Source organism: Emydura macquarii, unplaced genomic scaffold (genome assembly GCF_026122565.2).
Source record: "Emydura macquarii macquarii isolate MOO-44397 ecotype Brisbane River unplaced genomic scaffold, CSIRO-AGI_Emac_v2 contig_719, whole genome shotgun sequence".
In the NCBI taxonomy this organism is placed as follows: Eukaryota; Metazoa; Chordata; order Testudines; family Chelidae; genus Emydura; species Emydura macquarii.
The window spans coordinates 900179-925690 of record NW_027130856.1 but is presented as its reverse complement, the minus strand read 5'-3'; the positions used below and the strand labels follow the sequence as shown (position 1 = coordinate 925690).

Genomic DNA, 25512 nt, shown 5'->3' with positions numbered 1-25512 from the left:
TTGTGTGCGTCCTGTTCCTGATCTCCTTCCGGTTTCTTTGTGGATTTTGGAAGTTTTAGGCATAGGTGATGGTGCTGGTGATCTTAACTCAACATGGGGTGGCATTGCGGGATGACTGAATTGACTCCTGTACACCGCCCATGGGTCCCATGGTGGTCATTGCATCAGGAAGGGCATTGGTGGACACATCCAGGATTGGGTGAACCGTTGTTGATTCTCTGCTGTTAATGATGTTTTGGTTGTGTGTCCCTGATGCAGACTTGTGTCTGATGGTGGAAGAAGGGTGTAATGAAAAGGCACCTTCTTCTTGTTTGTCTCCATCATTGCTTGAGAATAGGGTAGTGATGGGTGGTAGTGTCTGCTCTGGTGCCGTGTGTTCTGGGGAACCGTCGGTACCGAAGAGAAGTGAGTGTGGTACAGAAGGTACACGATGTCTTCGGTTTCTAGCAATTGTTGTTGTGGTGCCTTCTGTTTCGGTGCTAGTCTGGTTTGCTTAGCTGGTGTCGAGATCGCTGCTGTTTCTCACTTTGACTAGTTAGGCGCCATTACTGTCAGTGCCGATGGAGCCGTTGGCATCAGTGGTAGCGTCACAGTCCTGGTAGAGGTTCTTGAAGCCGTTTTTGTTCTTTCCACTCCTTTCCTTTCAGTTGGGGCCTAGCAGAAGTCCTAATACAGACAGTGCCAGATGTGCCTGATGCCTCAAAGGTGCTCACCTGGGAGGTGATTGGCACCAAGGATAGCAACCTGGCAGAAGGCCACTTCTTTTTAGGTACATCTCTCTTCTGGAAGGCCGGGGCTCTTTTCCTTGCTTTTGAAGAGGAATTAGCCTTGCCTTTGTTTGTTTTCCCCAGGGAGTCTCCTGAGGCTTGTCCCAGATCGGAGGCTGGTCCACAGGATTTTTCCATGAATATCTTTAGTCGAGGACTCTCTCATGCCTAACCCTGGCTTTAAGTTTGTGCAGTGAATGCATGTTGGAGGTATGTACCCTTCTCCAAGGCACCTAACAAAGAGAGTGACCATCTGAGATGGGTATCGCATCTCTACAGGAGGTATATCTCTTAAAGCCTGTAGAGACGCACTACCTGTCTCCGATGGTCACACTCTGTTAGGTAGTAGTTTTCTCATACTCATTTCTGGGTAGATTCACTCTTGCATTTGAGAATTTTTTTTTTTTTTTTTTAAGTAAAAAGTATTTAAAAAAATTTTAAACTAAGAAATTAAGCAAGTTACACTAAAACTAACTTATTTTGACAAGCTATTCTACTCTACTGCTATCTAAGCTATTTTAAACTATTTTTGTTTTTCTAGATTCATGAGAGCGCGCTGTGGAGCTTCATCTCAGGCTGGAGACAGTTGAAAAAGAAATGAGGGGGGTCGGGTCATGCACACTGTGGTTGAAGCGCCAATGGCACTGCGAAACCACCACTGCTGCAAATGCACAACCCGGACGAGCACGGCTACTAAAAATCTCCAATTGATGGCCCCAGGATGCACTGACACCTGAAGTGGAGCACCCACAGGGACAACTTTTGAAGAACATCCCCTCTTGGCTGACTACTTTCTGTATTTCTTCCTCAGCACCGGGGATGGCGACAAATGCCAGGACTGCCGCACGGTGAGAGAAGCACTCCTCACCACCACTGAGATGCTCAGTGCTGAGTCCAATGGGCTGAGCTTGGTGGAAGGTCTCAGCGCTGTCTCCATTAGTAGGAACTTGAACTTGGCCTCCTGGGTCCTTCTTTGTACAGAGTTTAAATTCACAGCAGATCTGACAGTGATCCCCGATGTAAGCTTCACCCAAGCACTTTAGACAGCTAGATTGTGGGTTACTAAGAGGCATAGCCTTGTTGCAGGAGGCACAGGGCTTGAAGCAAGGTGACCAAAGCATGCCTCGGCACTGGGAATGGACAAAACCCCAGTAACTAGTGGAATGAGCCAACTATACTAACTGACTAATACTAAAATCTATTTACAAACACTAACTATACACAATGATGATGAAAAACAAAGACCACTGAGAAAAGCTTGCAATAGCAAGGAGAGCACTTCCAGAGACTGTCACAGGTGACAAGAAACTGAAGGGTGTGAGGTTGGCTAGGCTCTTTATACAGGCACTACGAGCCCACATCATCAGAGAGTACCCGAATCACCCTGAAGGGTATCACGGAGGGAAAAATTTCTGGTGACTGCGCTCAGGTCATGCACATACCTTCAGTGGAATGGACATGTGCAAGCACTCATAGAACAAGAAGGCCCAAAGTGGGCAAAGAACAAGAAGGTGGGAGGAAGGGGAACAACCCTTTGGTATCTCCCTAAGCACAGACTGCTAAATTAACTGAAAATGAATAAAAACAAAGAAAATACTAAGAAAAATAAAATATAAACAAGAGGTGGAGTGAGTTACAGTGCTCTAACTTAGGCAATAGGCAGTTGAGAAGGAATTGGGGTTGTGGTTGAACTGCCCCGCTTATATACCCTTGTGTCAGAATATGAGTTTTCTGGGATGCAGGTGTGGACCCAAGCACACTGTCGACAAAAAACCTGACACAGAGCACCCATATGGATTTGATTTGAAGAACAGCTGTGATGGAAAGCTTACATATTTTAGGTGCTGCTGGTCTAGACAGCATTCAATACCACTTTCACAAATAAAATTTAATGAAATATTCCTGACACTAACTTTTAATGTTATAAACTTTGAAAAGATAGAATCACAAAAAGCAACTTCCTAAAGTCCAAACTAAATATAAGAACTATTTTGCAGTCTTAACTGATGTTATTTGTGTTAGTTTGTTTGGGAGTGTTACAGTAATTTTGATTTCTGAGAGCACTGCCACAGGGACTTAATTTCCACTGGTTAAAAATTGCCTTTTTGAGACTGCTTGTAAGACTTAACAGGTTATACAAAGAATTTAGCACTCTTTGGTGCTGAAAAACATGATTCTGCAGAAAATAACTTTGGGTGCTGGCAGTTTTGAATATAAGTGAAGGTGTATGCGTCAACAGAATTAGTATTTTAAGAAGAGAACTTTAGTCTACTTTTAGCTTCTTCAAAAGATTTTTTACCTAATACACAAGTGTTTGAAATTTACACATTTCTGGCAGCAGCAAAGTAGCACTAAAGTCATGACTTTAGAAGATTTTTGTAAAAGAAAAAGCCAAATTTATTTTGTAGTAGCAATAGTTTCTTTTTTTTATTTTTAATATACTTTAGGAAACAATATACAAAGCTGAGCTTTCCCACCATTTTCAAACAGTGGGTTGCTCCAATTACACAAATTCAGCGTTTTGTGATGGCTAAGAACAGCAGTCAGCACCAGACTTGAACAGTTAGCTACAACACAAACATCCTTCGAAATGAAATGTCATAATAGCAAGACAGGTAAACCAGGAGATAACATATGACAACTGTTGGGGAGGTGTCTTAATCATCCTTGTTGAATTTAATATTTCATTAAATATTTTATACACAATTTCCTGTTTACAAGTTTTAAACAAAACCTCCCTTGAGAAATTATTTTAATTAAGTACAAAAATGTTCAACAAGAATAGTTCTGATAAAGAATCCCCAAACAGACCAAATTCTAATATGCGTTGACCAAAGGAAATGAAAACCAGTGTTTCTTTGTTTTAACATGTTTATTACAACAGATACAATTCACATCTGACTAGCTTTTTCCTCTTTCCCCTCCCACAACCATGTTAACATGTTCATTGGGCTATTTCCTTATATTTGAGCAAGTAATGTACTTTCAGCACACATGCCCAGCAGTACTATAAGACCATTCTTACAGGGTGCAAATGGAAATACGTTTCAATAATTTATACAAACAGTGGGTTATGCTCAATCACTGCAATTTTAAGCTACTGTACACAGGAATGAAAAGATTATAGAAAAAGTGCCATAGCAACAGTGCCTTAAGAAAGGAGAAAATTAGAAGCATTTTAAAAAAATGATAAAATCAGATCTAGGATTTCAGGGGAAAATGGAACACATAGAAAATGAAACATGTTTCTCTGTAAAACAAATGGAGAAGCACTGCTCTTGATTCGGTGCAAGTGTGGAAACAGTTGTTTCATGATATTTTGTACATTACCCAAACTGTTCCAAATTGTTGCAGCCTTACATACAGATCACCTGGTGCTCGCATTGAATTTTAGGAAATGCAAGATTTCTGAATGATAAATTAACTAAAAAAGAAAGCTAATTTTGCAGACAGGTTTACATGTAAAAGGCTAGGTATTTAACCACCTCAGCATTGATTAGTTTTGGATGTCTAAGCTCTGATACACATGGCTTCCCATGGCTTCACTCTACAAAACATATTTACAACGTGAAGAATACATCTACAAGAAATCTACATTTCAAGGGTTTTACAAATCATCCTTGTATCTTTCCCTTGAATGGACTCCCTCCTGTCCCCTTCCCCATGTCATCTCTTTTGCCCAGCTCAATGGTCCAAAGTCTACTCAAATGCAGCTCAAAAATGTTAAGACTGGGCAATCAGTTTTACAGTTCCTGTACTCAAAACCATGTGCAATTATTCACAACTTTTCACACCATGAAAGAATTCTGATTCTTTAGCTTTTCAAGTTCTTTAATTTGTTGCCTCAAAAATAGTATTCTGCAAGACAAAATACAGTTAGATTAGTATAAGAACTTTCATTATATTCTTAGATTAATACTCATATTCAATAAGTTACTTAAACATTTCAGTAAAAGCCATGCCCAAATAACACCTTAGTCAAATTAGACATTTTTTAACTCTACTAGACTGATAGATTTTCCTTGGCAAAGTATAGCTACTACAGAATGCAACTGCATAAATCTAAAGTATTTATAGATTAAATTTTTGGTTTTTAAAAAGGATAATCATACTTAGATGCAGTAATTTTAGCATTTGACACTTAATCTTAATATGCATGAGTTAAATTAGGGTCCAATGGAACACAAGGAAAGACAACCTTCAGTATTTGAATTCTACAGAGAAAGGCCTTATGCCTGTACATATCACCACATTATCCGGGGTGCTGGGCTGCAACTTTTAGACATCCAAATACATCCCTCTCAGGCAGCCCCCCTGCCAATGCACATGGGCACGGGCATAGCAACACATCAATCTAAACTTGCTCTCTATTTGACTGAGTACTGCCAGAAGCACTGGCCAGACTCTTCCAATCCTACTCTTCACTCACAAGATATGCGAGTGGATGAACTACTCATGTGCTCTTATTTCTCAAGCACAGCTGCAATGGCTAGCATAATCTGGCCCACAGTAAATTTTTTAAAAGGTATTTTGTATTCCACTGTACAGCAAATATCAGTTTAAAAACAATGGAATCCTTACGGGCACCAATACAAGAAAGCTCTCAAGGCAGTTTACTTTTTCAGGCTAGCAATTTTCTGGCATCCCCATTATAGAATTGCATTTTCTTCTATGAACTTACACATAGTAACTGAAGTTACATGAGTCTTTGCTTTAGAGACTGTTTTTACAGAAATAATGCATATTTTGTAAATTGGTACTAAAGTGCAATGGGGGCTGAATGAATTAGGTAGATGCCAAGATCACCATGAAATCTCATTATACACAAAAGTTCCATAATCAGCAGTAATTTTAACAAATACTGAGAAAGTTTCAGCAGAATTTTGATAAAACGTATTTTGAAATTTGCCCAAGTAAGATCAATTAAGACAAATGCCCTTTGAACCTTGATATCTTATAATGCAGATGAAAAATAACTAGAAATGCAGTTTATACATTTAAAACATAATGGATGTGCTTGTGAAATGTTCTGGCTGAGGAGTGCTATATCATAAACTTCCAAAATGGAAAGGCATACTGATGCTCTAAAAGACATACATGACACAAACGCTTGCTTTGCCTGCCTGGAGATGAAACACAGATTTGATTTTTTAAAAACTGTAATTTACATATTTTGTTTTTCTTCTGTATCTGAGGCTAAAGCTCCGAATGCATATATATGAGATATATCAGTTTTGAAGATACCAGACTTTCACAAAGCTTCCTTTTCTGGACTTGCCATTTGTGCCATCTCTTCCATTCCTTTGTGATAGCTGCAAAGGCAAGCTGACACAAAAGATGTAGATACAGTTTTCTAGGAACACAATGTAAATACAGCAAGGTGTCACAACACGGAATCCTAAGTGTCCAGGTTTTTTCCTAAATTTTGCATTTGATTTTGATTTAACTAGAGTAATTTTTAAAAATCTTCTTATTGTTACCTTATGAAGCAGTAAAACATGCCTCCAGAGATGGGCTACAAATGATTCCTGTAGGCTTTATTTATCCAAGAGAAATAGCTTGTTCAAACAATGATTTACAATAAGAAGATTTAAATAAATTACTCTAGTTAAATTAAAATCAAATGCAAAATCATTTAGAAAAAACTGGACATTGTCCTTCATGAAAATACTGAAGTATTTTACAAACTACCCATTCTGTATGCAGCCATTTCTGGTGTAGAGCACAGCAGCTGTTTAACAAACGCACAGCATCACTACAGCTGTTTAGGAAAGGCAATGAAAAACTATGTTTGCAAGTGAAACTGCAGGAAGAATTTTAGTAGTAAGAATTCACATGGAAGAAACAGGAAACCAGGACTAACATCTCAGATCATAAAAAATGCCATCTGTTCTAATATGGACCTCAGTTTTGTATCTTATCCTAATGGTATCTTTAATAGCACAGTGTCCTTAGCACTATGCAAGGACAATCATCCAGTAATGACTCAAAAGGTGATAATGTCACATACTAAATCACCAGTATTTACTGAAGAATCTTGAAATCTTCTTGGAGGTCTCATCTAAATACTGACAAGAACCACTTTATTTAGCTTTTGAGATCAAACAAGAGCAGCTCAATTTGCTGTGGCTTGAGACCTAATAAATATTTCAAGTGTACAAATCCCATCAAGTGGAACTATATACACTATACCCAATTTACAGATGTGATTTATGCATAACTAGATATTTTGTAGAAACATCTAAATGTGTGTAAGCTGATCAGATTTTAATGCCTGGGGAACACAATTTCTTTTGTATCCATGTAATAAAAATATATACAGACTCTGCACATCTGACTATTCACTGGAGATTGTCAAAAGGCATCTGTGTGGAATTGGCTAAAATGTATACCAGGGAAGGTAGCTTTTATACTTGAAAAAGGTAAATATGCTAAAACTTAAGTTGTCAGTAAACCAATCTCATGCAAAACAGAACACCAGAATGAGCAATTTAGAAATATTTTGAAGGTAAGTGTCCAACAAATTCTTACCTTTGCTCACGCAATGTTGCTTGAATTTCACATACTCGAACTAAAGATCTTAAATTTTTTAATTCAGTACAAATTTCTGACATATGAACACTTCCCATATTATGGGCTTCCTCACGTAATCTTGATGCCTGCAGGAGTTAAATAAATAAAAAATGATATTCAAAGTTAGCTCCTGGATTTTGGGACATTTACTAGAAGCAAACCGACATGTCCAAAGGAAATTGGACTCCTGATTAAAAAGGAATTATGGGGCTTTGAAACAGCAAGGCACATTAAAATTTTAATGTGAAAGCTAAATCATAAGAAAATATTAAATTATGTGCTACAATCTTAATTACAAATGTAATGGACAAAGGAAATGTAGAAGGATGTAACATATCTACTTTGACACATCTTAGATTGTCTTTCAATAGCTTTTCTTTTTAAGTAAGTTTTCAATTAGCCTGGAAATAACATTGCCAGATGAAATGAAAGTTGGCTGAAATGGTAATGATAAAATAGTGGACAGAGCTGGGTGTTGGGATAACGAAGTGACAAGTGGAACACCTAACAGCTGAGAGTTAGTTCTGTTTAATCTGAATGCCGTTATTATTGATACTGGAGCGATAAACAGCCTATCATTTACAGATAATATTACACTGGGAGGTTTTATGAACATTAGTGAACGTACAAATGGATCGAGATAAACCAGAAATATGGGCAGCCCAAAATGATAAAATAATTCAAAACAAAGATGTGATACAAGAGAGTTATTTCAAAAGCGTAACACTGACCATCAGGCCAAACACAGAGAGCAAGCATATATATGGACTTGCAATTTATCGTGGGACAGAAAAAGTGCAATAGTAGACCACAAATGAGGGGTTGTATCACAGATCAAGGAGACAAGGAACTTTACAAATTGGAGAGATATTACTATAGTTTCTGGATACCCTAGTATCAGAAAAATGTAGACTAACTGAAGGACTTACAGAAAAGAAAAGGGAGCTGGAAAGAACAACTGCGGAAGGTTAAAACAACAAAGTATGTATCAATTGGTCAAACAAAAATGAAGGGAGACAATCATGCCAGGTAAATATTAAAAGAGTGTAAACATCGAAGAGGGAGAGGTTGCTGTTTTTTAATATGGAAATGAACAGCTTGAGGCTCCCCAACAGCCATAACTTTGTCCTGTAATGAAATCATAAAATAATTTATGATTAAGGCATATTAGTGTTTGTAATCCCATATTAAACGATTTTTTTGGGGGGGTATTTCCTGCTCATGGTGTCACTACAGAGCAGACATCCAAGTAACTTTAATCCTAACTGTTCACTTCCATTTCTTAGTATATTTCATTTCTTTTAAGGATAACCAACTCAGATTTTTTTTTATAGGTTCACAATGCTTAGTTCTGGAATAGCTTCTGATTTTTTTTTTTAAACCCTTAAGTTAATGATACGCCCAACCATAACTCCAATATAACATTGTGCATAGGCATAATTTATATATATTGAAGCCAATAAATAAAGAGATTGATTCTAGTCTTAAAACAGACTAAGGACTCTTGTCTCACAGCTATACCTGAACTGTTACAAGAGCACTAAAGTGATAGAAAGGGAAAAACATGAGGAGAGCAGAAATTCAGATGTACATTTTTATGTTTGAAAGTTGAGTATCCCCATATGGCATCCTAATGGTCTAAACGTGCAAGATTATCAAGGTTTCTCTTATAGCCTTGTTTTCCCCCTATTACAACTAGATTATCAATGCAGCCGTGTGCAGAAACAGTTCTGAAAAATTTTCAAAGCTCAAATGCAAGCTCGATAGTTCTACCAAATACATATGAGTTTTGACATTACCCAGGACTTGAAAATCAACAGCTTTCATAACAACCACATCTGCTTCACAGTACATTTTTATTTGAACAGCTAAATCACTGCATGACAGTAATTTTGCATTCACTCTATTAAGCAGGTATTTCTGACTAACAGACATTCAAAGTAATAAAAACCAAGGTGTTTTTATCATTTTAGACTGTACATTCACAGGACAGTTTACATTTTCAATATAATCTGAGTGTGTACCCACCTGCTTTTCTGCATGATCTGCAGGCCAGCCTTGAACATGTTTTATAAGATTTTCATTGAAGTGTGCTGCTAGTGTAGGTGTTAATGAACACGTAGGCCGAACAGATGCATTCTGTGGTGCAGTTGCAGAATTTGATGCACTACTGCTGGAGGTATGATTTGGAGCTGGTGATGGACTTCTCTGACTACTGGAAGAAGGAAACAAAGATTAAAAAGCACAGACTTTCAAAGGGTTTCTAAATATGTAGTGAATGAGTTAAACCTACAAACTTCAGAGCATCCAGCCACAAGCTGTATTATCAGATAATCAAAATTGATACTCTAACCACTTGCGAACAATAAATCCTATGGCACTTTTCACAAGAGTATGGTCTGTGTCCTGTTTTGATAATTACATTTTTCTTACTTTTCTACTGGACACATTCTTTTCTTTTTGTCCTAAACTATTTCACTGTTAGTTGTTTTAGACATCCATGTGCCACCCTAGATGTGGCAGTCAGGAGTGGGTGGAGTGTGTATATGCATACTTTTTACTTGTATATAAAAGTTTATAAAGCACTCCAAAACAATCCAAGATGATTAGCACTATGTAATATAAGAGATTATCATTCAACCAAAAATTATTGCTAAAAATGTTTAAGCTCTGATGCGCATGCTCACCACTGAGTACTGAGTCACCTGTCTCTTGCACTGAGACCAAGACTAAGTATGTGGCTGCCTGGTGAGTTATCAAGAGCCTCTGCCCCAAGCTAACCAATCCTTGAGGCCAGAAACTCCAACATAAGGATACTGGGGATGAAGACCAAGTTTCCACAAACCACAGGACTCAATTAAGTACTTCAGGACAAGAAATTCTCTTGTATTTTTGTAGGGCATTAGGAATACTTATGGTACTGTAAAAAAAACAAGTTGCATCTATTATGTTGGCTGGACTGTGATATTAGCTGTCAGTGTCTTACTGTGGCTGACACTCCTCTATTACTTTTTTCTCTTAACCTCCATCCTGGTTAGAATGACTCCTGTTTACTTGGGGAAATCCCCATCATCATCCTGAACTTGAGGTGCCAGTAAGATCCCTCATGGGTTTTGCCCCTGGACATGCTCTTAGCCAGTTTCACCAGTACACGATCTTGGTGCGGAGTAAGACGTAGTGAGAGCAAGTCCTTGGCTGCTTGAAAAGCCTCAGGTGTCGACAGCACTGTGAGGAGCCAGGTACCCTTACCACTCCCAGGAGTTAAAGGCAGGTCCCAATTAGGGCTGGGAGTTCTAATGGGTGGGGCCAAAATCAACTTGAGTTCTGGGGAAGACGAGCGGCCCAGCATGGGTCTCGGCTTGTATTCCACTCCCTTTCTGTCCTTAGGGGCCGGGAGTACCTTCTTTCGGCATGCAGCTTCTTGTGCCGCTTTTTTGGCACGGGGGATGGGTGAGTGGTACCGGGATGAATTTGGTACTGGCAGCGTGCTTTTGAATCAACGATGTGCTGGGCACAGAGTCCAAGCGGCCAGACTCAGACTCTGGTGTGAGAGCAAACGCCATCAGGAGTGCTATTAACCTGATGTCCCAGTCCGTTTTAGTGTGCGGTCTGAAGTTTCTACAGATCCTGCACTTATCCTGGATGTGGGTCTCACCCAGGCACTTTAAGCAACTTTGGTTAGAATCACTAATGGGCATGAAGCACATAATTTAAAAGGGAACCAGGGCATGTCCCCGATCCCTGGAGTTAAGACCATGGCGGGACTAAACTGCAACTATGTCTAATTAACTAATCTTATCTAACAGAACTATACACACTAAAGCTATAGAAGAAACCACTGGTATTATGCTTGCCAAGACAATGACATTTCCAGCACCGTCACAGATGGTAAAAAAGGAACTGAGAGGGCAAGAGGATCAACAGCGCTCCTTATACCACGGAAAAAAACACAGAGGTTGCTAGAGCTGGCCCTACGGATACCACTGAGGGAAAAATTCTCCAGCAACAGCACATTGGCATACACACACCTACATGGAATGGACATGAGCAAGCTTTCAAGGAACCAAGCTGACTAGTTGCACTGAATAAAATGTATGTTTTATCCAAAGTAATAGCAACATGGCAACACAAACAAGTATTTCAACTTGCCTTGAGCGTTGAAGACTTCGAGGAGAGGCAGGCTCATGACCTGCCTGCTTGTCAGCTATTACTGGCTGTTGAGGTGCTGACTGTGAAGCTGGTCCTTGCTTAACACCTGGAGTAGTAACCTGCAATGTTCAAAACTAGGTCAGATTTCCTTTGCATTGTAAATCTCAAACATATGAACTAGAGAGAGAAACGTGGGAATTATCAGGTATAATCCTATCAGTGATCTCTCTTGCGTGGCATCTTGCCAGTCCAGTACTTTAAGTTTTATAGGAAAGTAAAATAAAGCCCATTTCTTTACTGGCTCTAGATTTACAGCCCTTTCATTTCATGCAATGTGCGTTTCTTTAAAATGTAACTTGAAAAATAGCCATCTGCCATTTTCCTCCATGCCCCACCACTATAGTCACCAATTTCTTTGAATAAATTTGACATCGCACAAACTTTCAATTTTTAATAACTACCCATTTCCTCCAAAGCACTAAAGTTGCTTCCAACAGTAACTCTGCTGTACTACGTTATACTTCATTCTCAAGAGGCATTATTCACTGTGAATGCCATGCTTCCATTTTTAAAATATATGTCAGGCCTTTGCTTCTAATAACGTATTTCTACATTTTCCAATAGGGACATTTAACAGCTTTTTGAAAATCTAGCTATATTCTTACACAAACTAGTTAACAGCAAGTATGACATCTCTATGGAAAAATTCACATTTTCAAAATAAAAAATGCATATAAATTTGGCCCCCAGATGTGATTACATTAATTGTTTTACAGACCATCCCAAAAACAGTAACTAGAGTTCTTTGGGATGAGCTTCTGAACAATCACACTTAAGAAACCAAGGTGCCTGCACTGCAAGCTACAGGAATCTTTTGGAGATCAGTGTCTGTTAGAGACACTTGCCTTTCGCGCCCCTCCACCCTCCTCCCAGAGAGTTCCTTTCAGTTCTTTTCACCAGAAATTTCACTTAGAAATTCCTAAACTCAGACAGTGAAGAAATGAGACAGGTGGGTAGTGCAACTGTGAATATGCAGAGGCTCATCTCAAAGAAAAAGATTACTTACTTTATAATAACGAGCTCTTTGAGATGCTTTTGTCTGTTATTATCCCACTGTATCAAGTATGTGCACACTCCAGTCACTCAAATCTGGAATCTTTTAGTCAGTAGTGTCTGCTGGTGTCATGCATTTGCGATTGTTTACTCTCATGCCCTCTATAATGATAATATAGAGGGCAAAGGAGCCCCAACGCCATTCAGTTTCTTCATTAATACAAAATATTCAGACGAAGACTATAAATGGGCAAGGAGGGTGGATCAGGGGATCCTTATGTAAAACAGCATCTTGAACTCTGGTTACTGTAAGCTAAGTAACCTCTTCAAGCATCTGTCCATATGAATTCCCGTGGGTGACTGACTAGTAGTAACTTATCAAAGAAGTAGGCAGCAAGAGTTCTAATCTAAATGAGGACTGCAGAACAACTCTGCCAAACTGGGGTTTGTGATCTAGAATCTGCCACAATGGAGTAGTGATTGGTACACATATGCACTGAACTCTAAGTAGGTTCCCTACAAATCTCAGAAATAGGGACTCTCCCTGAAACAAGCCACATGTTTACTGAGCCCAAATAGAGTGAGCAATAACTTGAGAGAGAAGAGGTAATTTATTTAATGTATAAGAAATCTTAATGCAGTCTGTAACTCACTCAAAATCCCAGAGGAAAGGCTTGCCTTTTAGACTTGTTACTAAAAGCCACAAGAGGCCTGGATGATTAACAAAATGGTTTTGTTCTGGTAATGACCCTGAGCTCTACTACGCATTTATGTATACCTGACACTGCTTGGGACTGTGTACCCTTTATCTGGAGGCAGTCCAAATGTGCATCCCAGAATAGCAGGGATGCATCTGTCACTGCAGTCTTTGAAGGGGAAGGTGGATGAAATCTGGCAGATGTTTTGAGGGTCTGCCCACCAAACTAGAAAAGTCAGCACTTTCAGAGAAATTTTACAGGTAAATCAATCCTGGCTTAACCAACCTAGAAGAGAGTGGAGGCATAACCTTGCATACTGAATCACACACAAGCTGCTATATGATCCCGTATGAGGCAGACTCTGACAGTCTCACTCTGACAAGACTAAAGGTGTGAAAAGAGGTGATCCATCATGCCCCTATAAACTTTATGTATTCGGTAGGAGAGAGAGCAGACTTGTCTCAATTGATCATGAGGCCTTGTCTGGAGAAGAGCTATAGAACTGAGCGAACAATACTTGCTATTGTGATGAATCTCGGCAGATACTTTGGGCTCAGGAAAATGGTTGAGAAAGATTGGAAAGGACCAATCTCTGACCACTGGAGGGAGCTGATTGTTCAAAGTATGGTTTTCTTGGTTACTGATCCGCTCAAGCAATTCTCAGCCCAGAAAAAAAGGAGTGATGAGATCCCTAACCTTATAGTAGTCTAGAAGCATCTTTTTCACGAAATCTGAGACTCCTCTTCTGCATCAGGAAGAGCCTCTTTCACCATGTGTAAGTGTCTCTCCCCTTCATACAAGCTTGTTTTACTGGTCACAGCTCAGAAAGCGAGATACTAGCTCAGGGAACAAGTGTGCTCCCATGAGCAAATTTCTCTCCCCATTACTAATAGGCTGGTTTTGTTGGTCATAGCTCCAGAAATCACTTTAGACACAGCCTTGTTCATTATGATAATGCCAATTCCTCTTGGAGGTTGAAGGGGGAGAGAGATTAAGGTCCTGGGAGAAAGTGCTAATGCAAGAGGCACCACTGATGATAGTGGGAGGAGGGGTTTGCTTTAGCCTTCTGAGACACAAATGCCAGCCAAATACAGCTGCAGCTGTTCTGCTTGTTGCTCTTATGATGTTGGCAGACTAGGTCCCAGATCATACTAAGGCCCCTTAGACTCACACTGAACACTGACAAATGCATAGCTAGAAACTAGTCTGGCTTACATGTGTGCTAACGTCCGTTTTAACAATGCTAAGTTTATAAGAATATGTTTGGACTTGATTAAATGCTTGTAGGACGCTGCATGTCTTGATCTCACTTATAACATCTGTGTCCCATCGTGTAAAGTCATATTGAGGGTTTGCATTGTAAACCTCTGTAAATGTGTAACTCACCAAACAGGAAAGAAGCATTAATTAAAATAAAGTGCTGGTCCTGCACACAAGAAGGTCCACTGAAACCAAATGAGCCGTTGTGAAACATCAAAGGATACTTTGTTGACTGTCCCCTCCGAGGAAGATTAGATGGGCACAAACACTTGTCCCATCAGTTTGCACTCTGGGGGAAGGGAACAGAACCCCTGACCAGAAGGAACTGTATCACTATGCTGCTTGGAATTTGGAGAGTGCAATATTTCTAAGCATAAGCAAGGGATCCTCAAGCTGCTTCGCTTGGGTTACACTTCTAGAGCTTGCATATTGCAGCAGTTTCTATTTTCTTTTGGAAACCTAAGACTAAATCATCTGTGTGTCTATGTTTACCTGTTTTAACTTTGTAAACAACAGTTCTTTTTCTTAGTTAATAAATCTTTAGTTAGTTTATTACAGGACTGGCTACAAGCTTTGTCTTTGGTGAGAGATCTAGGGTGCAACTGACCTGGGTAAGTGACTGGTCCTTTTGGACTGGGAGTAACCTAAATATTATTGTAATTTTGGTGTAAGGTATCGTCTATCACAAAGACAGACTTGTCTGGATGGCAAGACAGACTGGAGAGCCCAATGGGACTGTCTGTGACTCCATGTTAAGGCTGATATAGTGCTTCAGGAGTTCACACTTGATACTTGGCTGGAGAAATCTAAAATACAGAACTCACAACCAGTTTGGAGATTGTGCCCTGGTTTGTAACAATCTGCACTGAGGTTGGCACTCATGCTCATGAATTATTCCAGACAACTTGACAGCTGAGTAAAATAAGAATCAAATTGGAAGAGAAGAAGAGGGAGGTACAAAGAACAGGAAAATCCTGAATGATGACTGAAACATTCCAATATCTGTTCTGTTCAAACCATGACACTGAAGAACATCTTTCCCCTTGTAAGAATAACAAATTTCACATGGAAATCATCAAGATGACAGAAAACTCCATAATGACAGTTTTGCAGTCTCTTAATGGAAGTCCAGTTCTACCATGAACGTTTTTAGTGAACAAGAACAGCTCTTTCTGCTCAACATTTTGTACGGACAAAACTTCTGTGGCTTATACTGATATGCTTATAATTCTATACATGATTACGTATCAGTAATACAGAACACTAACGGTTTCTTTATCCCTTCTTCAAATCACAGGTTATCACCAGTCAGTCCTTTCTGTTCACCACTTGCACATAAACCATTCAGCATCTTACCTTTGGTTGGGATGATACAGGGGGTGTATTCATCAAAGGTTTCAGAGGAACTGTGTTGGTTTGAGGCGTGCTTATTCTTGGAGAAACATATGACCTTGGCGATGAAGCATCCGATGTTAAAGACATTGGAGACTGATTAGATGGCTGCGCTACAAAAAGAAATCACAACAGTATTTTATAGCATCTTTTTCCACCTCAGTGGAAGCGAACTCAAAAAGCATAATAAAATAACACACTTTTAAAATGCAAAGAAAAACAGATCCAACTTAGTGAAAAGAAGAGAAGTTACAAAGCTGTCAGATTTTCAAAAACACTCAGCTCCTGAGACCGACAGGAGTGACTTGGTGCTGAGCACTTTTGAAAAATCTGATCCGTTTATTTAGGTATCTGCATAGAAGCAGACCTCTTTTTAATCTGGTTTCAACTGAGTGCGCTAAGCACTTTTGAAAGTCCAGGCCTTTAAATGTGGAGAGAGGAATTTTAGTCTCATTCAAAAGTCTTATTTTAAAGTCCTCAATCCAATTAAACAGAAAAACTTTCCCAAGATACTTCATCTAGCAGAATGAAATATATGTAGCAGCTACCTAAGGCTCTCAGCATCCCATTAAAAAACATTTGCTGCCAGTATTTCAATTTAACAGTTAGTAAAAAATAAACAAAATATAAAACCTCACCACACACACACACACACACCATAGAAACACACACTACTCAACCGCAAGACTCCTTCTATGAAGCTCTACTGTATGTAAACCATCTCCTTCACAAAATGCCTCCAAAAACAGAATTTGTACTGTGCCTGGTAGGTAAACATCAGAACTCTGGCAGACCAAAGAGGTAGGGGTAAGGAAGTACATTCCAGAGTCAAGGATCCCGCTCAGAAAAATACTCTTTCACAATCTCACTTAAACTGAGGTTCAAGGTTAAATTGATGGACTCCAGGTTAAGTGACTCTACTGATCGCATATACTGTAGTATCATAAGAAACAGGTATTAAGTAACCAGCCTCTGGTACTAATGCTTAATAGTCTGTTCTTCCTCTGTGCAACAGATCAATCTAAACCATTTACCCACACATTATTTTCAAGTTAGAGAATCAGAGAAGTTAAAACAGAAGAGACCTATTAGAATTCAATAGCTCATCATCCAACTATTCTTTGAGCATAGGCTTTTAGTCACATTTTATGTTTGGAAAAGCCCTCAACTTCTAGTGTATCAAGCATCCTACCCTCAAAGGGAGAGTAACATACAACTTCAGCTGACAGTTAACTACCAGTGTTGTCATTCACTGACAGAGTTTTAATTATACTGGCCCTTGTAGAGTGTAATCTGACAACTTTACATGAGAGGGCAAAAATGAGACTTTAAATACCTTGTGCAGACAGCTGTGCAGCTTGAGAAATCAGGGAAGTAATATTGAAAGCAGATGGTCCAGCAGTGAGAATCTTATGGAGTATAGACTGCAGAGAGGCTTGTGTCACAGCTGCTGTAAGAACTAAAAAACAAGTAAGTTTTAGTGGTGTTTTCTCAGCTTCTGTTCAAATGTAGAAGATGTTCAAAATTGTAAAGGAAAGCACAAAAAAAACCGGTCTAGTATGAGTGCTTAAAATTATGCACCAAAATTCATATTTATGCATTTGAATAAGTGGACTGATTTTCACTGACAGTAATATGGATTCTATACACAAAATGTTAACTGCCAATGAATGATTAATATTTAACTTAAAAGGTTAAAGTTAGAATCCAAAGATCAAATGACCATTTACTGTGCCTTGCTCTAGACAGTACTGAATGAGGGCCTGTTGAAGGTTTTTCAAGTTATTTTTCCTGTTTTTAAACTCTGAGGAGAATGTGTTCCCATCTCCATTGCCAGAATGCAAAAAGTGTCATTGGTCCCTGAAAACCTGCAAATGCTCTACAGCTCACTTCCTGTCTTCGTTCTACAAAGCCAGAGAAGATTCTGTTTCATTAATAAAAAATCTAGTAGTTCAATGAGCTTTAAGAATCATTAGAAACATTAGCACACATGAACAGTGATGTAACTACATATTAAAATGTGAGGATGAACTGCAGAAGATTGAAGGAGCATCAGCTGAACTAGCTAGCACCAGTAACAAGAAAAGGTAAGAGAAAGAGGTTACTCACCTTGTGCAGATGTTTGCCCCATAGGTAATCCACTCAGGTGCACATATGCCTCATGTGCCTTTGATCAGAGGTTTTCAGTAGCAGCACCTGTTCAGCCAATGCATGCACTCAGAGACCTCCTTGTGCCCCATATACCAAGTATATATAGAGCTGTATGGGTGAACTGCCATCAGTTCTTTCTCTATCATAAAGTCCCATGACATGAAACACTGAAGCAGAACGGAAGGCCGGCGGGTAATGGAGGATCCATAGAGGGACACAGTTCGAATAACTCCAGTTATTGCACAAGTAATCTCTCCTTTCAGTAGTGTCCCTATAGGTGCCTCATGTCCGGTGACTCCTGAGCAGTATCCCTGGAAGGAGCTTCTCAGTCGAGTCCAACACTGAAGACAGAACTGTATTATCAGCTGCAGCACCTGATCTGACAGCGTGAACCAAGACATACCGTTTGAATAAAGTATGCACTGGAGACCTGGTTGCCCCTCTACAATATCAACCACTGAGGCATCTTTTAATAATATCACAGAAATAGACTTGTAGAATGGGCAAGCACCCTAAAAGAAGGTTGAATGTTGGTAGCTTCACAGCAAGAGATAATACATCCAGAGATCCATCTTGGGAGTCTCTAAGTGGAGACTGTGGAATCTCTGGATCTGTCTGCAAAAGAAACAGACTTTCTGAAAGGTTTGGGTCTATCCAGATAGAAAGCTAATGCCCTTCAGATATCTCAAGTGACAACATCCTCCCTGGTCTGGTACAACTTTGGGGCAAAGACTGGAACACGAATAACTTGATTAATATGGAATTCAGAAGATACCTTTGATTGAAACTTAGGATATGGGTGTAATGAAACTTTCTCTCAGAATACTGTAAAGTGAGGGTCTGCCATTAAACTCCCCATTTCCTAGACTCTTCAGGAATCAGTGATGGCTATGAAGAAAGCTGTTTTCAGGGATACAGGTGAAGGGAACAGGTAGCCAACGGCTCAGAATGAAGTTTAATGAGACAATTAGGGACAGGGATGGGCTCTCTAATCTGTGGAAAAAGGTTAGTCAGTCCTTTGATGAATCTTGCTGCCATGGGGTGAGCAAACACTGATAATCCCTCAACAGAAGAATGAAAGGCTATTATAGCTACTATGTGAACCTGGATGGAACTCTTGCAGAGACCAGACTTTTTCAATTCCCACATGCAGTCAAGGATAGTGGAGAGGAAAGAGTGAATGGGTGAAAACGGTCACTGGGTATACCATTTTCCATTTCTTCCATTTCTGAAAGTGTTTCATGAAGATATCTTCCTTCTGTTTGCTTCTGTTGTACTTCTGCAGAAAAGGAAGTCTCTATCCCTGAGAACCACTGAGTAACCAAGCTCTGAGATGAATTCCCAGGATGGGATGGAGAATCCATCCGGAATTCTGAAACAGTAGGTGAGGAATGAACGGAACACTCAAAACCGCACAAGAAGCAAGACAAATCAACTAAGGGTACCAGAATTCTCGGCCAGGCGGGAACAACTAACATGGCACTAGCTGTGTCATATTTGATCTTGAACAAGATCAGCTGCATTGGAGGATATGCATAAAAAAGGCCCAAGAAATGAGAAAAGCATCCTAGAGTCGTCCACTTTTGGGAACCCCCAAGTAGAGCCCTGCAAATCCACAGATATCTGATTTATATCCATGGATATGGATGCAGATATCTGCAGATCATTTTTTGGCAGATAGTGGAGTGGATGTGGATCTCAAAGGCAGGGAAGCAGCTCTCTGCAGCTCATAGCCTTTGAGGCTGCTTCCCTGCCTTTGAGATTAGGATGGTAGCTGTCCTCCGATCAGCTGTTCTGTTGGGCTCTCTGGCCGGCAGGGGAAGCCTAGCGGAGCAGCTGACTGGTGGCCAGCAGGAGAATCCTGCTGAACAGCTCTTGGGGGGAAAAGGAGGGACTCCCCTGTTGGCTGCCAATCAGCTGTTTGCCTGGCTCCCCCGCTGGCCGTCAGGGAAGCCCAGCAGATTAGCTGACTGGTGGCAAACAGGGGAGCCTCGCTGAACAGCTCTGTTGTTCTGCAGAGGCTCCCCTACCGGCCACCAATCAGCTGTTCGGGGGGCTTCTCTGCGGGCCAGCAGGGGAGCCTGGCAGCAAGCAGGGGAGGCTCCCTCCCACCTCCCAAGAGCTGTTCAGCGAGGCTCCATCTTGGTTAAATCTTTGGAAGCAGCAAAGATGTAACCTGGTATGTTGTGTCAGAAAGGTAACAGGCTACCATGTGACCCAGCACTTGGAGACAATTTCTTGCTGATGTCTGGGGGCTTATTTCAATATTGGAAATTAAAGTTGTAAACCTGTCCACAAGAAAGTAAGTTCTAGCTGTGATGGCATCCAGATAAGCCCCTATGAAGTCTATTTGTTGTACGGAGGCCAAAATTGACTGTTCAGTGTTGAGCTGAAGTCCTACCCTGTGGATTAGGGACATTATGCAGGTGCAGAGTCTCAAAGTAAGGATGTTGTGGACCCTCAACTAGACCATCAAAACTGATGCTTAGTTGAGGATGATAGCTGGGTAATAACATTAACTGCCAGCCTCCATGACTAAAGAATTTGGTGGTGGGTGGGAGAACACAATTTTTGGCTAGCAAATAATATTTTGTCTGCCTATTTATATGTAGGTTTTGCTATAGCAGCAGGGGTCTGGCAGATAGTTTTAGCAGATTCCAAAAGAACTTCATTGACTGGTAATGCAATTAGTGCAGGGACTGTAGAATGTAAGATGTCCAAAAGTTTATTTTGCTACTTTTGGACCTTCTCTAGAGGAATCTGGAATGAGTCTGCAACACATTTCATCAGCTACTGAAACTGTCTAAAATCATCCATCAAAGAAGGTGGTGGATCCATTACAGTCTCATCTGGTGATGAAGAAATATTTGCATGGGGGGAAGGAGTCACCTCTTCGTCAGCTACTTCCTCTTATTTTCAAATGTTTCTTTCTGAGGCTGCGGAGGGAGAGATGGAAAAGGAGAATCTCCCTCTCTCTTTCTGCTCCTGAGGGGAGTAGAGAGGAGGTCTTGAGAAGTGCTGGTGATAGAGAGCCCAGGGTCCCAATACGGCCACTGAAGGGGAACCATACAGTTGAGGAGAGAGCATCCAATGTTGATCACAGAAATGAGGAATGCACTGAGGTTGTTTCTCCCCATGCACTTTCCTCTCAGGGTAGGTGACTGGGAAGATGTCCTCTCCATGGCAGATAGGAGATCTCTGGACAGAGATCTGGGAATCAAGAGGAATCCACTGCATACTCCAGCAGTTGTGCAGATAACAAAGATACAAGTCGTTGTCTACTCTGTGCAGCAGGTAGTGGAGAGAGAATGCACTGGAGAAAGACAGGGTCTCAGTGACCCAGTAGATATCAGCACCAACAAGTGCTCGGTACCCGTTAGCAATGGGGATTATTTTCTCTGTTCTTTCTGGATCTGCTCATAAAAATACAGCTCTTATGCATGGATGGCATGGGGGTATCCCCTAAACAGCAGAGGCACAGAGAGGGACTCTTTTTCATTAGGATGAACTTCCGGCAAGAAGTGCAGAAACCTGGCACGTAAGGAAGGCCTCTCTCTCTCAAAAAGAGAATGACTGTTTCTCATCGGGCTGAACTTCTGGCAAGAAGTGCAGGAAACTGGCATAACAACCAATGATAATCCTTAAGGAAGTCCTCTCTCTCTCTCTCTCTCTCTCTCTCTCTCTCTCTCTCTCTCAAAAAAAAGGGGGTGAGTAAGAGATGGGGTGTTTAATGGAAAAACCCCCAACAGTGGAAAGGGTCACAACTAACAGTGACAACTAGCTAACTGAACTGAACTAAACTAATTATACTAAGCTACAGCAAAGGTGAACACCAAGAAAAACAGAGTGAGCATGCTTAAGGCTCCAACTCAGGCCACTGAAAAAGAATTGAGGGTGGTTCTCCTGCACAGCTCTATATATGCTTGGCATAGGGCACAAAGATATCTGGAGCACACCAGCAGGCTGAACAAGCACTACTACAAAAAATCTCCAATCAAACGAATATGGGACACATGTACACCTGAAGTGGCGCATCCATAGGACAGTATTAAAAGAAGTCTTTAATTTAGCAAGGTCATGCAGCCTACCCTTTCCATACTGACAGCCAGATACATGTCCCAGACAGAAGAACACAAAAACCAACAAAGACCCCAATCCCAATGAGACTACTTGTGCACATAAATTATTTTGCTAATTTGCTAATTAAGCATTTATATATTATATTTTATATAGTAATTTATATGGCAAGTTTAAAAGTTAAATTAGAAACCTAAACAGCACAAGGAAGTTTACCCAGGTATTATTGATTTATTTAGCACTACTTTACTTCTGTTATTTTAAGTAGGACCGCAGCTATGATGGTTTTATATTCTGTTACACATTGGATTTGTTATAAAGTAAAATTACATTACATTTTTGTAGAAGTCTTACCTTCATTTATTTTGGATATATCTACACTAGAATTATTAAGCTGCAGGGTAGCTTGAAGAGCAGGTAGCAGCTGTCGAAGGAGATTCGGATCCTGAAGTAATGGAGGAACTGGTGATTGTGGGACAGGTGAGACAGGGACTGTAGAAATAGCAGGTGCAGAAGCTGGATTCAGTCCAGAAGCAGAAGATGTGGAAGGAGTTGTGCAAGAATGGGATACAGACTTGTCCACAGATGCAGATTCTGAATAGAAGACAAACATTAATTTACAGTTTTTCCTTCCCAATAAAGTCTTTTATTACAGATTCTCACCAATATGCACTACTCACATTAAATATGAAGAATTAGCTTCTAACTTATTGCCTCACACAAGGAATAGTGAACATACAAGTGTGTATCCTGGAAACTGAAAGACCTTATGACATCCTGTTACTGGGACTTATTTTACTGCAGCTTAATATAAAAAAGGAATAGAAATCTTTTTTTTGAACCTGCAATGTTTTAGGTATAACAGAATAAAATACCTTACCATGAATTCCATTATTATAATGGCTTCCAATGTCTTACTTGAAAGAATTATAGTGAAAGTTGCCAGTGGTACGACCAAGACACACTGAGAGGACTTTTCATGCAGCAAGATGTTTTATCTTTATTGCTACGAAACGGCAGCTGAAATTTTTCTTGTTAATTTTTTTTCCATTGTGTACCTACTCCAGTTTATTGTAGGTCTGCCCGTGACTACAGGACATTTTATTTTAGAAAGCATAGGTATATTATACAAACACGCCTAAGAACTCCATGGATTTGGCAAAAAGGTGGGATGACTTGTCAAACCAAGACCATAACTACAGACCAGAATACAAGCAGCTAAAAATACACAGATACACAGATGCCAAATGGGATAAGAACAACAGTTCATATAGTGTAGTATCCTGTCTGACAGTGAGCAGTACACCAGATGTGTCAGAAAAAGCTGTCAGAATCCTCCTAAAAGGTAGTTATAGAACAATCTACCAACAGAGAAAGTTTCTTCTCTATTTCTATTTAGAGTTTGGTTTATGTCATGAGGCATCATCAGAACTTACATCCTTTATATTTTTTTATTTAATTTTACCCAAGTGTCAATACTTATTACCCAAATAGATGTCGCTCTGTTTTGGAATCCTACTAAACTCTTGAACTCAAATTAGAGTCTGTGGCAATGGATTTCTTTGTTTAGGAAACGAGCAGTCCAATTCAGTTAATCTTAGTTCAGTTCCTTCTTTAGCTCAAATTTGACAGTAAATCAAATATGAGTGGGGAAAACATTAAATCTAAATTCTTTGAAGAACTTATTTTGCATAGCAAAATTTAATCAACTGAAGCTTCTAAATCTTTTAATGAAACTCTGTAATAGAACTACTGAGTTAAACAGTTACTTATTATGAAATACTGAACTACTATAATATGATCATTCTTGCAGGCCTACAGTTCATTGGATATATTTTTGGATTTGTTGCTTTTTGGAAGGGGACAGTGAAGTCCTGATAATTTTTCAGTCTAATTGCAACTGAATTTGAGAAACTATATTGATTAGAGTGAAGTTCGGTCTTCCTGTGGTTGAGTTGAGCGGAAAGAGTTCATTTTTACAGGTCACTTAAGAACTCAATGTGCTCTTACAGTCATGTAGTAGAATTCTACACTACAATGCAGGAAGTACCAGGTTTGACTTCTAGCCTTGGTCTCTAGCACCCATGGAGTCTGAGAATATTTTGAATACAGTACAGCTAAGGCCCAGGATAGCAAAGGGAGACTTTAGTTACTCAGTTGATTAACAAGCAGTGTTAACAGGGTTCAAAAATAAGTCCAATCTAGTTCATCTAGGAACAGTGGTTTTAACATGTTACATATAACAGTGGTTATAACCTGGAGAACAGGGAAAAGAACCTTCTTATCCACTGCCCTCTACCTTTGCAACCAAAGAAAACCATGATGTTACAGTTCTTATAAGTTTGAGATCTATACAGCATAAGAGGTACTTTCCCCAATGTCATTGCCCAGAAAAGTTTGCCATGTATTTTCATACATAATGCAACAAATGGACATCAAAAGCGGAGGAAAGAGTGGTCACAGAAATATTATATAGCCACCTAATGACAGGTGCACAGCATAGCTGATCATTTATTACTCCCTTCCCCATGTAAACAGCAAGTCATTACTACAGGTTTTACTCAAATACTATGCATAAAACTTCAGAGTTCACAAAAAAAAAATTGCAGGACAGACATGTGCCAAAGAAGAACCCTACTATAGCAAATAACTTTACATTTTTGTAAAGGTACATGACTAAAACCGCAAAAATATCATACAAAGAAGCCATCCAAAGTTAGTTGCAACAGACAAAGCAAAGTTAAGCACCATGCACTGTATTGGTGGTTATACACAAACTACTACTCACTGTTCTGAGATCTTTAAAAGAAGATACCCAATGATAGTCCAAGGGGGAAAAAAGCAATAATTCAACTGCCAGGACCAGTTTCAAGCAATGTTTAGATTTTTTAAGTGTAGTTTCAATTGTTTGCTCTTAAAACCACAATTCAACACTATTCAATGAAACGTACAAAGTTTCTGAATTCCAGGAAACCTGTATAGATATTTTGGTTTATTTGAACTCATTTGGAATTACAATAATTCATACAATCTTATTGGGTCTTTCAGTCAAAAATGGAAGTCAATGGAACCATTGCTTGACTAATATCTCAGACACTATTCTAAATATAGTACATATTATAAAAACTTTATATATCTATAAGCTATACTTAAAAGCTAAACAACCTATCTTAAATACTGAACAGAAAGAAAAATATGTACTCAAAATTACACTTTTATAATTAAATATTATTTTAGTTTATGTTAATTATTGCTGCTGACTTATCATACCTGTTCTGTGAAGAGAACTTAAGAACATAAGAACTGGGTCAGACAAATGGTCCATCTTGCCCAGTATCCTGTCTTCCAAGGGAGGCCAATTCCAGGTGCTTCAGAGGGAATGAACAGGTAAC

At 39.6% G+C, this 25512-nt stretch overlaps 1 protein-coding gene across 3 annotated transcripts in view; it reads right to left on the bottom strand.

Annotated features, from left to right (window-relative positions):
* Positions 1-3163: 3163 nt before the first annotated feature.
* WAC (WW domain containing adaptor with coiled-coil) overlaps positions 3164-25512 on the bottom strand; it is a 106886-nt gene continuing 84537 nt past the window's right edge. For 2 of the 3 annotated variants that reach the window (XM_067542562.1, XM_067542560.1), the window contains exons 8-14: positions 22475-22714; positions 17229-17351; positions 15857-16005; positions 11490-11608; positions 9369-9555; positions 7299-7426; positions 3164-4625 (exon numbers count right to left, since the gene is read on the bottom strand). In XM_067542562.1, the coding sequence (XP_067398663.1) occupies positions 4556-4625; positions 7299-7426; positions 9369-9555; positions 11490-11608; positions 15857-16005; positions 17229-17351; positions 22475-22714 (1016 nt within the window). In that variant the 3' untranslated portion in view covers positions 3164-4555. Of the gene's footprint in view, positions 4626-7298; positions 7427-9368; positions 9556-11485; positions 11609-15856; positions 16006-17228; positions 17352-22474; positions 22715-25512 lie in introns of all 3 variants that reach the window. The other variant, XM_067542561.1, reaches the window with a different exon arrangement.